General features: G+C 32.3%; 1 protein-coding gene across 1 annotated transcript; it reads right to left on the bottom strand.

Moving 5' to 3' along the window:
• Window positions 1-2,173: 2,173 nt before the first annotated feature.
• On the bottom strand, window positions 2,174-5,416 carry LOC112029710 (GDSL esterase/lipase 5). The gene is made up of 5 exons (XM_024062402.2): window positions 5,044-5,416; window positions 3,862-3,980; window positions 3,539-3,769; window positions 3,187-3,445; window positions 2,174-2,679 (listed from the first exon to the last, which is right to left on the bottom strand). Exons 1-5 carry the CDS (start codon window positions 5,414-5,416, stop codon window positions 2,384-2,386), a joined length of 1,278 nt encoding a protein of 425 aa, XP_023918170.2. The 3' UTR covers window positions 2,174-2,383.
• Between the last annotated feature and the right edge of the window lie 8,387 nt (window positions 5,417-13,803).

The raw sequence follows: 13,803 nt of genomic DNA, 5'->3' as shown, positions 1-13,803 counted from the left end.
TTTTTTTTTTTTTTACTTTCTTTTTTTATAGTATGCCAGGTCAACTTATGAGGTAAATTGAACCCATTTGCACGTAAGAGGGTAATTACATTTATCATATGTAGGGTATACCAACTCTTAAAACATGACCTCGATCTAAGTCATCTTGAAAATGTAACATGTTAATTACTTGCCTATTTAATTTTTCAGGTTTAATTTTTAATTTTTTTTATATCATCCTAAGATGGAAGTCTATTTTCTATAATTAAGTTATTTCGCAACATAAATCTAAGATGAGCAATTTATTTATAGAATATAGTACATCTATTTTCCCCCTGTAGTATACAAGATGACTATGTTAAAGTGTGAATTTTCTTTGTTTTAACAATTTAGCAAGGGTTCTAGGCTTCTTTTTTGGTTACTTTTTTTATATTTAGAAATGGAGGATGTGAAACTTATCAAATCAGGACGTATATTTGATGAAAATCTTTATGTGCTGCATACAAAAGCACCTATAAAATCTCAAATAGACTGATTGCTGAAGCCGCAACAATGGCCATGTTAATTATGCAAAGGAAGGTAAATCTTCTACGCATACTCCACTTAAGTCTTAAGGTATTATCCATATCCAATCAAGATTTTTGTGAATTTCATTACACAAGTTTTAACGATTTAGCTATAAAAAAAGGGTGAAAAGAGAAGAAGAAATTTTGTTAGTGAACCCAATAATTATGCATTGAAGGTAGCTTGTTTTTCATCATAGCAATAAAAATGTACCTATTTTCATTATTAATTACTTCTAGCATGTTAAATAATTCTACTGTCAAAAAAAGCATGTAAAATAATTCAGAATACCATGTGTAATAGGACATCCTCTCACTTAAGAATATGTTTCACCTATAAGTCGTTTATAGGAACCAACTTTTATGTGAGAGAAAAATGCAATATATCAAATATATAAAATAATATCTACTTTTTGGCCATCTTTCTAAAAAAGCCATTGTCAAAGCTCTATTTCCCAAGAAGCCTTGGCAAATTATAAGTGGTCTTCTAAAACCTTTCAATCAATCAATTCATTCTCTTAAACTTGCCTTGTTCTTACATCTTATTTGGTAATAATGTGATGGAGAAGCCTAATACATCAGATGTATGGAATAATTTCTGCCTTCTAATCATGTCTTAAAAAAGCCTTTCTCTAAGTTCCATTTCCCACAAAGCCTTGGCAATTAAGTTATCTCATAAAACCCTTTCAATCAATCAATTCTCATAAACTTATCGCACAACTATTTGTCTCTGGTTCACACTATTTATTGTTAACAATATGAGAGGAAAGCGCAACGCATCAGAGATATGGAATAATGTTTTTTTGGCTGTGTCCTAAAAACGCCTATGCCTAATACGAAGCCTTGGCAATTAAGTAGTCGGCTTAATTAAAACCCTTTCAATCAATCCATTCTCTTAAACTTATTGTACAACTATTTGTCTCATTCATACTTCTTATTGGTAATAAGTTCCTATCCTCAAAGGAAAAAGAGAGTTTCACCCTTTATATATATATATATATATATATATCAATAAATGGATGAAAACCAGTCCTTACGCAAAGTCAGGCCTTGATCATTGCATGTGAAATTATTTTGCACCAGGACCGTTTAGAGATAATTCTAGGGGCACACACACGCACAGGATGAAGCAGTATTGGGCTGACAATGACCCTTTTTGATCGATCACTACGTAGCTCTTCCAACCACCACCTTTTATCTTTCAACAGATTGCTTATTTAGGTGCTCTTTGCCTTTCAAGTTCCAAGTCCAACCCGTAATACTGTAGTACTTTTTGTCATCAAAACAGGACACATTTGGAGACAATAATGTCAGACTTCTTATTAGGGATTCCATGGTTGATAGTTTTATAAGTGTACATCTAAATTTTCTGAGGTTGTTTAACATCTGCCAAGTTTATCATTAAATTGAAATGCACTGGGTTACTACCAAATTATAAGGATGGTTTAACCAATTGGCTCTAGAGTGGTTAACGTTGGTTACTATCAATGATGAGGTAGTTGAGTCGGCTGACTTATGTGCTGATTGCTTGAAGTACTGCAACAATTCTTACTTTACTTACACCCCAAAAAAAAAATTAAATAAATAAAAAATCTTCCCATATGTATGAAACAAATATAAGCAAAACTAGGTTCACGAAAAGAGATTTTATTAGTTGAGATTAAAACTGCAAACCAACTCTCAAAAGAGAGTATTAAAATAAAAGGGTGCCTATTCTCTATACTTTTATCTTTTTTCACATCATCATAGTATCCAATCCTTGCATACAAGGATATTAAGCATAGCTCAAATAGCATATTGATTATGAGGGAAAAAAAAGGATCACCAAGCTCTGTCTAACTTTAGTAGTGAAAGTTCTGTCTATCTGGGTCATCAACTTCGTCAGCAATGGTCAGCTCCTCTTTGCCAAGGAAGAGGTGTTGTAGGGTGTATGGCCCTACAGATGAAGGGGGTCCATTCCAAAGAGCCTGCCCAAGTTGCTCATGAATTTTCTCTGTAGGATGGAAAGAATCCCACCATACAAAGTCATCAGCATTGTCACATAATTGGTAATCTGTGACCTTTTTTGTGCCTCCACAGGTGAAGATGCCCCCATATGGTCCGGTTCCACAACAAGCATTCACTCCATCCTTAAAACCTTCACAAGGTAAAGTTGTGACTTATAATTTAGATGCCTGTTTTGTTTACATTGCTACTAAAATTGAGTCATATTGAAGAGCTTATTCATGGACAAATTATTGTATTTGAATTTGGTTCGTTTAATAATCAATAATCAAGTTTAAACTTAAATTTGAGTTTGAATCATTTGTTAAAATAAATGACATTTGAGCTATCTATGGACATGCAACTCGGTTCATTTAAAGCCTTGATATATGTCCAATTCCCAAAAACAATTGTATTATGTTGTCCTCAATCCTAATCCCATTAGTTGTACTAGTCTGGGGTTCTAACTTTACTATATGTAATCAGGATTATTCCATGGTAATTATATCTGTAAATGCTAGTCTTTTATAGTTTTTGATGCACAATAGTTCAAGATCATTGCTCCCTCCCATGATGAAATTACCACACATACTTATTATACCTTTAATACCATTTTTATCAATGAATCACAGCCAAAGTAGGGAATTTACAGCACACATACCATACTTAGAGGGATTATTTATTCTGTCCTGGAGCCAATCATAGAAGTTGGAGTTGCAGTACTTGAATCCTATCAATATATGTTCAAGGCTTGTTAGGATAACTTTTAAAGCAGAATTATGTGCTTGTGCAAGGGCACATGCTTTTTCAAAACAAACACCCTCATTGGCCTGGGGGCTTAGAGCTCTCAGGGCTGGTAAGCAACCTAGTGGAGACAAGCTCAGAAAGCCAAATTTTCTACCTCCTTTCTCATACAACACCTGAATATATAAAAAATAAAATACAAGAATAACATCAAAATTGACATATACAACTAGTGCTGCTTTAGCTTATCAATAATGGGAAAGGCTTACTTGGATTGCCTGGGTCAAGTTCCCAATTACTAGGCCAACATATTCTTCTGGGGCATAATATTCCTGCATTTTTGGATTACCTAGATAACCACCCATATAATCATTGCTTCCAATACTAATGAAGTAAACAGCTTCTGAGAATAGCTCATTTGCTCTTGCTTCTCCTAACTTTTTTGTTAACGATTTTTGAACCTCTTCGAAATGTTTTATCTGTGTCTGAAAATCAATCACCTAAATAACAATTTTAATCAATTCAACTAGTTTAATCCAGATTTTTTCAAATAAAAAATCAAAGTAAAAATGGCATTGAGTAAATTTCGTACTTGTCCTTGATTGGTTTCTGGAAGAATGCCAGACCCACCAGAGGCAAAGTTAACACCATTGATGAATTCAGCTGAAGGTTGTAAAAATGGAGGAATAACTGGCAACTCAGCATATTCAGCTGCATATCAATGGGATAAGCTTGGTAAATTTAAAAAGGAATGCTAAAATTATTACAAATTTTACTATAAAAAACTTACAAACTAATGTGGCAATGAATATGATTAGTGTTAGCTCAACAACATAATAAAAAAATGTTTAGTTATTTTATTGTTACAATATAGCTTATATAATAAAATTTGTAATATCTTTTGCATCACTCTTTAATAAATGTTAACATGGTCGGAATCTAATATTAGAAAATGATAAATATTTTATTGTAAAATTAGAAAATGATAAGAGATTAAATTATATAAGGATGTAGTGTAAAATCTAAGCTTTACCCATCCAATCTCAATATGCCACATCATCATATTACATATTAAAGAATAAGTGCAACTACACTCAATCAATTATAATACATATTTGAAAATCCAACTTAATTAACTGTGAGCTTATTAAGATGTTATTATGTGTAGTAGGATTTATTAAATTTTAAGTAAAAAATTGATGTATCAATCTTTTATTGGATGGTGTAAAAAATGGGTTTTATACTCAATTCTTATCGAATTCGAACTCAATGATAAAGATACTACTAATTTTACTAAACTTATAAATAGACATGACAATGAATATAATTGGTGTCACATCAACAACATAATAAATAACTTTCTTAATTACCTTTTGTGGTCGATTTAAAAAGGAGAGTACTAAGGTTACTATAAATTTTATCACAAAAGATTTACAAGCTAATCTTGTAATAAATGTAATTGATACCACTTCAACAGCAAATAAATAAATATATGAATTATTTTTCTATAATTAATAACATGTAAATTTATAAGTCTTGTATAGTAATAATATTTCTAGCATATTTAATAGTTGACATATCAATTTATAAAATTTGCATAGCAAAATTTGTTGTATCAATAAAGCACACTAGAAAATTTATAAAAAAGAAAGAATGAAAGTCATTAGATATATAACCAATATTGTTATAGTTGCGCTGCAACATGGAGCAGTAATCATTTCTGCTATTTTGAATGTGAAAAGAGAAATATATATATATATATAGATATGATTACCTATGAAATCTACAATCACACGGCCATCAGAGAAGCGTCCTGTGGGTTCTTCAAAGAAGCCATTGTGTCCATAAGGCTTGTAATTTGCTTGGTATGCAGGAATTGTGTTGATGTAATTATTGTTTCCAGGATCCACAGTGGAGTCTCCAAATATGAAGAAGGGAGTAGCAGTACCGCATACCCTGCAAGCAATTGACAAAGCTAGAGTTACACAGATGATGAAATAATCCATGTGGGAAATTAGCCTCGCCATGACTCTGTCACAGTTGTGCTTCTGATTAGAAGTACTTAAATACCTTAATATTTGGTTTTGGCCAGCGATTATTTCAACGAGAAGTGATGTATGGTTTTGAAATCTTATTGGCTTAAACATTTGAATTCTTCGAAAACATTGAATCGAGACACATTACATTGTAATCATCAGCCTCGTTGTGTCTATTAGTCGGGAAACTTATATTTAAAGGAGCTATCAGCTTTAAGATAATAATGTATATTCCACAATCTTACATTAATTAATTGGAGTGGTTAGGACTTAGGTTTACTTCCATGAATTTGACGTATTATAATGCCTTGAATCAAAGTTACATTTTTAGGGGAATACATTTGTTGTCTTGTCTTTCCAAAATTACCCTTAAACAAATTCAGAAAAAATTTCTATCCTTTAAATAAAAAATAAAAAAAAGTAGTTATAAAAAATTTAAAATACAAAGTTACTGGTTAGAATAAACCTCTTTTGATCATTTTTTTATTATTGCATTTTTAGAACCAATGTGGACTGAATCAAACTTTTGAATAAGAATCAATTTATAGCCCAATTGTCTAAAATGGATTTAAGGGGACCAAAAATTGACCAAGTGGACCGAAGTAGACCTAATTGGACCGAATGAGACCAAAGTAAAGCCAATTGAACTGAATAGAAAAAGTAGTTTAATTTTTAGGAAGAACAAATTATCTTCAACAAATTTTAGAGAAAAGATTATACATTACTAGACTCATCACATGCGTTTTGTGAGTACAATAATGCTCTTATTTATTTATTTATTTTTTGGTTTAGTGTTTTAATGTTTAAAAGTGATATATAGAGTATATTACAAAAAAAAAAGGAAAAAAGAAAGAAAGAAAGAGGTAAGGTAACGTGGAGTAATGTTTAAAAATGAGATAGAGATAGTGTCCTAAGTTTTAGGCCAAATGGAGAAGATAAAGAGAAAAACCTAAAATTTAGGAACAATAAATTACTGTTTTAACTGTTTTTGTCTTTTAATTTAAAATTATTTAACTAAAAGATAAGAGTATTTTAAAAAGTTTAAGAATTTGTGTGAGGATATTTTAGTACATAAAAAGTTGAAACCAAAACATAAAATCCTGTTATTAATAGTATAGATATTACAATATAAAAATAATTATCCTGCTACTAGTTCTAAAATAAAATAGAATTAAAACAAGAAAAAATAGTTAGAAAAATAATGTCTGTCTATTTATTCGACCCACCAGAACCCAACCCGGCCCGACCCCTATCTAAATCAAACCTAATTTTAAAAATCACAATTCACATGGGCACCAACCCCATCTGAAGAAAAAAAAAACGGCTAGATAAAACTCGCTCTGAACTCACTAGTAATCAAGAACCAAATCATTGCAAGAACTCATCGTCATCAACATCTTCCCTCTATGAAACCCAAGAAAGAAGAGCCAGACATGAATCCCAAGAAAGATTCCACACCAAACCTTTCTCCAAGTACAAAAGATTTAGATAAACCTTACAACAACAATTCACCCAAGATTGAAGATGCTATGGCTCCCTACTGTCCCATCAACCATGGAAGAGGACAATCACCGAGAACAGGGCCACCCCTTTCTACTCTATTAAGCCTAATGAATGAATACAAATATTTTGAAGAAATGTTACTCACGAATGTAGACACTGTGTCTATATACTGTCTCATTAGCCATGGAGAAGGAGAGTCACCAAGAACAGAATTATCCCTTTCTACAACTACCCCAATAAGCTCAATGAGTACATATGAATTTGATAAAAAAACGTCACTCAAAATTGAAGACGATGTCTCAATACTGTACCATTAGTAATGGAGGAAGGGAGTCACCAAGAACAAAACCGCCCCTTTATACAACTAACCCAATGAGTGTATATGAATTTGATAAATGTCACTCAACACTATGTCTCAATACTGTACTGTTAGCAGTGAAGGAAGCACACCAAGAGCTAATTGTTCTTTGGAGCTAACGCTTTCTTCAAATCCTCAATGCAGAAACAACAAACTTTTCAGAGGATTATCACATCATTCACATTGCTGATTTTGTAAGTATCTCCCATTCATGGTATTAATCCTAGCAAAAAATATATAATAAATAAATTAAGAATTACCATCTCATAAATAGAATGTGAGGTTATAACATGAAATTTCTTTTAAATATCAAATCCAAGTGGGTGGTAATGGTAATGTAGTTAAGGTTACGCTTGAGAAATTAGGTGGTATGGTCTTGGGGGAAGGAGGTTGTGGAGTTCCTATTTGCCGAGTTTCAACCTGAAACATGTTTATTCTTTATGAATGATTATTTGTCTTCAATGGGGCTGACCTAGGAAGCAGGGGTGCAGATTCGAGTTCTGGTTTGGGTTCGGGTGTGATGACGCGGTGACATGACAATTTTTGAAAAAGTATGACACAGGTATGACAGGATACGTTTTTTTAATTAATTATTAAATATATTTTTATTTTATTTTTCTATATATTGCTAAGCATTTTTTTTCTTCATATAATGGTAAATATATATCAATTTAAGAGCAATAATAGAAAATAAAGTGAATACATAACCATCACATGATGTTCATAATTTAGAATACAATATCAAAAGTTTGAAACTAAAACTAAATAAAAGATAAGTTTGAAATTAACTTTTTTTTTAATAAGTATTTTGACCCATATTAGGTCCTATTTCAGACTATTTTAGACCGAATCAGACCCATATCAGTTCCTATTTTAGACCGAATTGGATCGTGTCAAAAAAAAAATTATCAAGGGGTGCACATGTAGTCGCGTCCAAGCCACACAACACGTCCCGCCAAGTACGACTGGTGCGCTGACCAAAACAGCGCACCTGTGTTTTCTTAGGGTTGACATCCTTTGTTGACTTTTATTTTACCAAGTTTTTCTACATTTTTAACTTGTAAGTTTGTAGGAGTTAGTGACTTGTCTTAGTAGTCTTGTTGTCTATATAAAGCCTTCTAAGGATTGTAACTAGAATCCAATAAGAAAGAGGGTTAGCAATTCAATAGGGAAGTTTGTTTAATGTTTTAAGCATCAATGAAGGCAAATATCAACATAAAAATGCATGGCTTAAGTTAGTAAGGGTGTTTTGGCTGATTATGCATAGCCTTGATTCCACAAATTAGTCTTTACATAAATTTATCAGAATTCATCTAGTTAGAAGAAGCATAAACTGATTTACCAAATCTAGGAATTTTGTGCATATCCATAGAACTGCTATTAGGAACTTAAGCTTATTGAGTTCAACAAAAATTTTAGCACGCATTACTATCTTTGTTAACTTTATTAGGAACAACAAAACCACACCGCAAACTCTGCTGCTTTGAGTGGATTTTGATTTGATATGTATTTATATAGAAAACTTGTGTTTGACAAGATATTTCTACCAATATTACATTGAACTGCATTAAGACAAACCCTATTTTAACCCGTTGGCACGGCTTATCATTGGTGTTACGTATTTTATTTGTAGCATTTTGGATCTATCACTTTGCTCCTCTCTTTGGGGGTAGTGTACAAGCTAGGGCTTTCATTGCAATAACTGCATTGTCTTCTTTTGGTTTGTATGGCCTATACTTGGCAATCATTTATTTGGAGCTCATTTTCACTAGATGGAAAACAAAAGTGCATTCAACCTTGCTGCATAAAGCCATTCTTCACATTGCAGAAAATGAGGTGACAATTCACCTCATTTTGGCTCTCTACAGTATATCCTTCATCAGCTTCAAGAAGGCATTTGCTCAGGTAGACAAAATGAAAGTCTACAAGATTTTTTTCTACAATTCGCAAGAACATCTTTGAAGATGTTCTTGGAATTGAACAACATTAGCGGATTAATTTTCCTAATAATAGCCTTTATTTGTTTAGTAGTGCATGTAAGCTGAAGTTCTACTTCTAATCATTACAAAATAGGCTTTTAAACAAAATGTTGTATTGTCTTCCATTGTCCCTCTTAAGTTGTATCTAAAATCCGAATCATGTTCTAATCGTCAATGTGAGGTCATTTAATAATAAATAATGAGTCTAGTTAATGGGTACTTTTAGGGTATTTGTTAATTAACTATTTCAAAAATGTTTTAATACTACTTTCATGATAAATATAAAAAATTCTTTAAAAAAATCAGTTACTTTTTTTTTCCCCATATATGGTACAATGGTTGCATTTTATAAGTTGTGATTATGTGAAGCCCACTTTTTTATTTTATTTATGAGAAAATTTATGGGATGCACTTAGGATATTTGTTAATGGACCATTTTTTTGTAATGCACTGAAAATATTTAATAACAGAATATGTTATTCTCCGAACCACTTGTTGCGCCGATGATAACAAGCCACGTTGAATGAGCTGCTCTGCTAATGAGAGACACAGAGATTTGTGGTCATTGGCAATAGGTGAAACAGAAGCATTTGTAGGGTCTATTGGTAAAGTACAAGTTGTAATTGCTCTTCTGGTCTTGAAGAAATAGTAAAAACAATAAGAACCAGGCCTTTTCTTAATCATTTTCAATCACTCTTATCTGATTACAAGAAAATGAAGGGTTTTAGAGACAAAATTTAGCCTTTTGAGAACGACCCAAGTGCCAAAATACCATAAATCTACGAATAAAAGCACAAATGAGACCAACCCAAGCGATAAAGTTGAAAAGTTTCACAGACCCAGAAGCAAGAAAGACCAATACTATTGGAGAAGACTATGAATGAGAAGTTATAGATTTTCAATGGTAAAGCAAAATTGAGACTAACCCAAGTGAGGAATCGGACCCAGATAGCAAGAATGAAACAGAAGCAAGTAGTGTAGTATTAGAAGACACTTGAATATTGATAGGATGAACGGACTAAAACCCTTCCTCTTTGTTTGTGTGTATTTTGTTATTTGCAATTATTTACCCTAAAGCATAAGCATATTTTTAATATGCAATCTTATCTATACTACTATTTAAAAGCCTTATCCTATTTGGACCTTTTTTTTTTTCCAAAATACCCCTATACTTTTTTTTATTTTTTATATGAATTTTTTTGTAATTATAATAATTATTAATAGTCGTTTATTAAATGACCTCACATTGAGGATTAGGGACAATAATAGAAGTGGGGTGTGGAATGATACTTGCAGAATTGGGAGGAATAGGAGCAACAGTGATATTTGTAGAATTGGTAGGAGTAGAGATAGCAATGATATCTATAGAATCAGTAATGCTATTTGCAGAATTGGGAAGAGGTGAGGTAGGAATGGGAGAAGGAACTGGAGTAGACTGATTAGGTGCAGTGGGAAAAGAAAAAGTGAGAGCTGAGGAAGACATGATAGGCTACCTTGAAGAAGGAGAAGAAGGAAAAGAACCTAGAATAGATGGTTGGTTTGAAGAGTGAAGATATAGTAGATTAGACAACCACAAAGAATACAACATGTGGAAGAAGAAGATTTTGAAGAAAAGTACTGAATGGAAACTTGTGTTCATTGAATACAACATGTCTGGAAGTGTATAAATGATTGGACTCAAGTTAGTTGTTTTAACAATATAGTATATTGTGCTTTGTTTTTTCGCTTGTGCTATATTTCTGTGTATTTTCTTTTGTACTGTGCTATATAGCTTTTTTTTTTTTTAATAGCAATATAATATACTGTGCTCTGTTTTTTAGCTTTTGCTTTGTTTCTTTGTATTTTTTTTTTTGGTACTGTGCTATATACTTATATACAATAACAATATATTTTTTGATTTGATATTTACTTATATAGAATACTTTTGTTTGATAAGACAATTCTACCCATATAAGAAGCCACATTTTAAACCATTGGCACTGTTAGGGCTGTCCACGGGTCGGTCCGGGTTGGGTTTGTGCCCAACCCGGAACCGACCCACTGGAATCGGGTGGGAAAAAAATGCACCCACCGGAGTAATCGGATCGGTCAGTTCAGACCTTCGACGGGTGGCGGGCAGGTCGGTCGGAGTCCTAGATCATAGAAGACGGCGAGAAAATGGTTAAAAAAACACAGATTCGGTGAAGAAACCCAGATTCCGGCGAAAAATTTCCAGAATCCAGGAATAATTTTCTAGAATCCGGCAAAAATTCTTAGATTCCGGCGATATTTCCCTTAGATCCGGTGAGATTTCACCAGATCTGGCGAAAATCTGATCAAATACGGTGAGATTTTTGACGGATCTAGTGAAATCTCACCGGATCTAAGGGAAATATCGCTGGAATCTGAGATTTTTCGCCGGATTCTGGAAAATTATAGCCGGATTTTGGAAATTTTTTGCCGGGATCTGGAAACATTTGGTCGGTTCGGGTTTTTCGGGTTTTAGGGGAGGAAAACCGAAACTGACCCGCCGGAATCAGTTTCTGGTGGTGAAGATTCGCCGCCGACCCGCCGAAGCAATCGGGTCGGCCGGATTCGGGTCGGTTCCTGTCGGTTTTTCGGGTGGGTCGGGTTGTCGGATCAATCTGGACAGCCCTAGGCACTGTGTATCTTTCGTTCTACATGTTCCGTTTTTAGCCCTCTAGATTTACCATGTTGCTCCTATCATTGGGGGTAGTGTACGGGGCAGAGCTTTCATTGCAATAGCTGCGGTTTCTTCTTTTGGCCTATATGGACTATACATAGCCATCTTTTATTTGGAGAATATTTTCAATGGATGGATAGTAGAAATGTTATTAGAATTAATCTCAGCCTTGCTGCATGAAGTGATTCTTCAAATTGCAAAAGATGCGGTCATAATTCACCTCGTCTTGGCACTCCACAATTTGTCCTTCATCACCTTCAAGAAGGCATTTTTTCAGGAGGACAAACTAAAAGTGTACATGATTTTTTTTCTACAATTCAAAAGAAATTGTTTGAAGATGTTCTTAGAGTTGAAGAACATTAGTGGATTCATCTTCCTTCTAATAGCCTTGGTGAGTTTTGCAATGCATGTAAGCAGCTGAACTTGATAACAGCCTTGATCTGTTTCACAGTGCATGTAAACTGAAGTTTTGTTTCTAATCATAAGCTCTTAAACAAAAGGTTGTTATTAGTTTTCTCCAATATTTCAATATGTTTTTACCAAAAATCTTGTAATTTAACTAATTGGCACCTCAATTTCCAATAGAAACATTCATTATTCAATAAATTTGTAAAAAATTGTAATATTTAGTTATTTTATATATAGACAAAATAGAAATACACTAAGAGTAGTATATTGAGTTGATCATATTATATATATGTATTTACAAATTGAAAATTGCATGATATAGTAGCTAATATAGATAGGCATGTTTCATGCCTACTAAAAAATGCATATATCCCTTCAATTATTATTATTATTATTATTTTACATAGTTAATTGTTTGTCACTAAAAACTTTTTCCCCTTATTGTTGGACATGATTTCAATTGTTGCAAAAACTTCTAAATCTGAGTAAAAGTTCCATATTTCAAATCAATCGTTTTTCGCATTAAAAAAACCAACTGTTTCTCATATAAATTTTAGAAAAATGATATTAAAATTTCATTATGCTTAAAATAATTAATACAACAAAATAAACATATTTATTATATTAATAATATTTCTAATTGCATACTACAGTATTAATTCCACACACACACATACACACACATGCGCGTGCGCACACACACACAAAGAGTTAGGAAATTGAAAGAATTAAGATTAATTTTAGTGAATTCACATATATTTAATTTTTTTATGGCTTTTGTGACAATTGTTGTCAAAGCAACTAAACATGAGTAAGAATGTAATATTCTAAATTTATTATTATTATTCCAACTAAAAATTAGTTTCTATATAGAGTTTATAAAATTATCTTATAAATTTACTTAATATAAATAATTAATGCACAACAATAGATAATTAATATGTGCATTTACTCTATTGGCTAATTCAATTAACTTATACTTTAATATAAATGCAAACTTTGTTGAAGTAGAAAACTAAATAGAGAGAACTTCAAAGAATGTGTCACATGGCACAATCTTATACTCTCAAACATGAAGTTTTTGCATAGATATATATATATATATATATATATATGTATATAAAAAAAAAAAAAAAAAACTCAAAGTTAAACAATTTATTAACAACTTGACTATTGATCTTAAATCATTTTGAAAATTTATATATATAAAGGATGGAAAGATAATGATAACATAGTCGCTAAAGTAGCTCAACAAAAGCATAGGAATAATAAATGCTAAACTTATGCTTAACACACTAACATCCCCATCATGTGTAGTCCCATCCAACAGCCTTGATATAAGTGTATGCCTTAGTGCATTAAGCATGCGGAATAGAGGAAGTTACCCTAACTGGGGTTTCCTAGGATTCAAACACCATACCAAATACACATAAAAAATAAATAAAAAAGCTCTGGTACCATTTATTATTCCATTTGGCCATTTGGCAGTCACATGTTATTTGACGTGACATAAAAAACAATTTTTTATCTAAGTTGTCAGTCACGTCAGCATTTTTCATTCATCATT

The sequence above is a fragment of the Quercus suber genome, unplaced genomic scaffold (genome assembly GCF_002906115.3).
Source record: "Quercus suber isolate HL8 unplaced genomic scaffold, Cork oak 2.0 scaffold_80, whole genome shotgun sequence".
In the NCBI taxonomy this organism is placed as follows: Eukaryota; Viridiplantae; Streptophyta; class Magnoliopsida; order Fagales; family Fagaceae; genus Quercus; species Quercus suber.
This window is presented reverse-complemented; position numbering and strand designations above follow the sequence as displayed.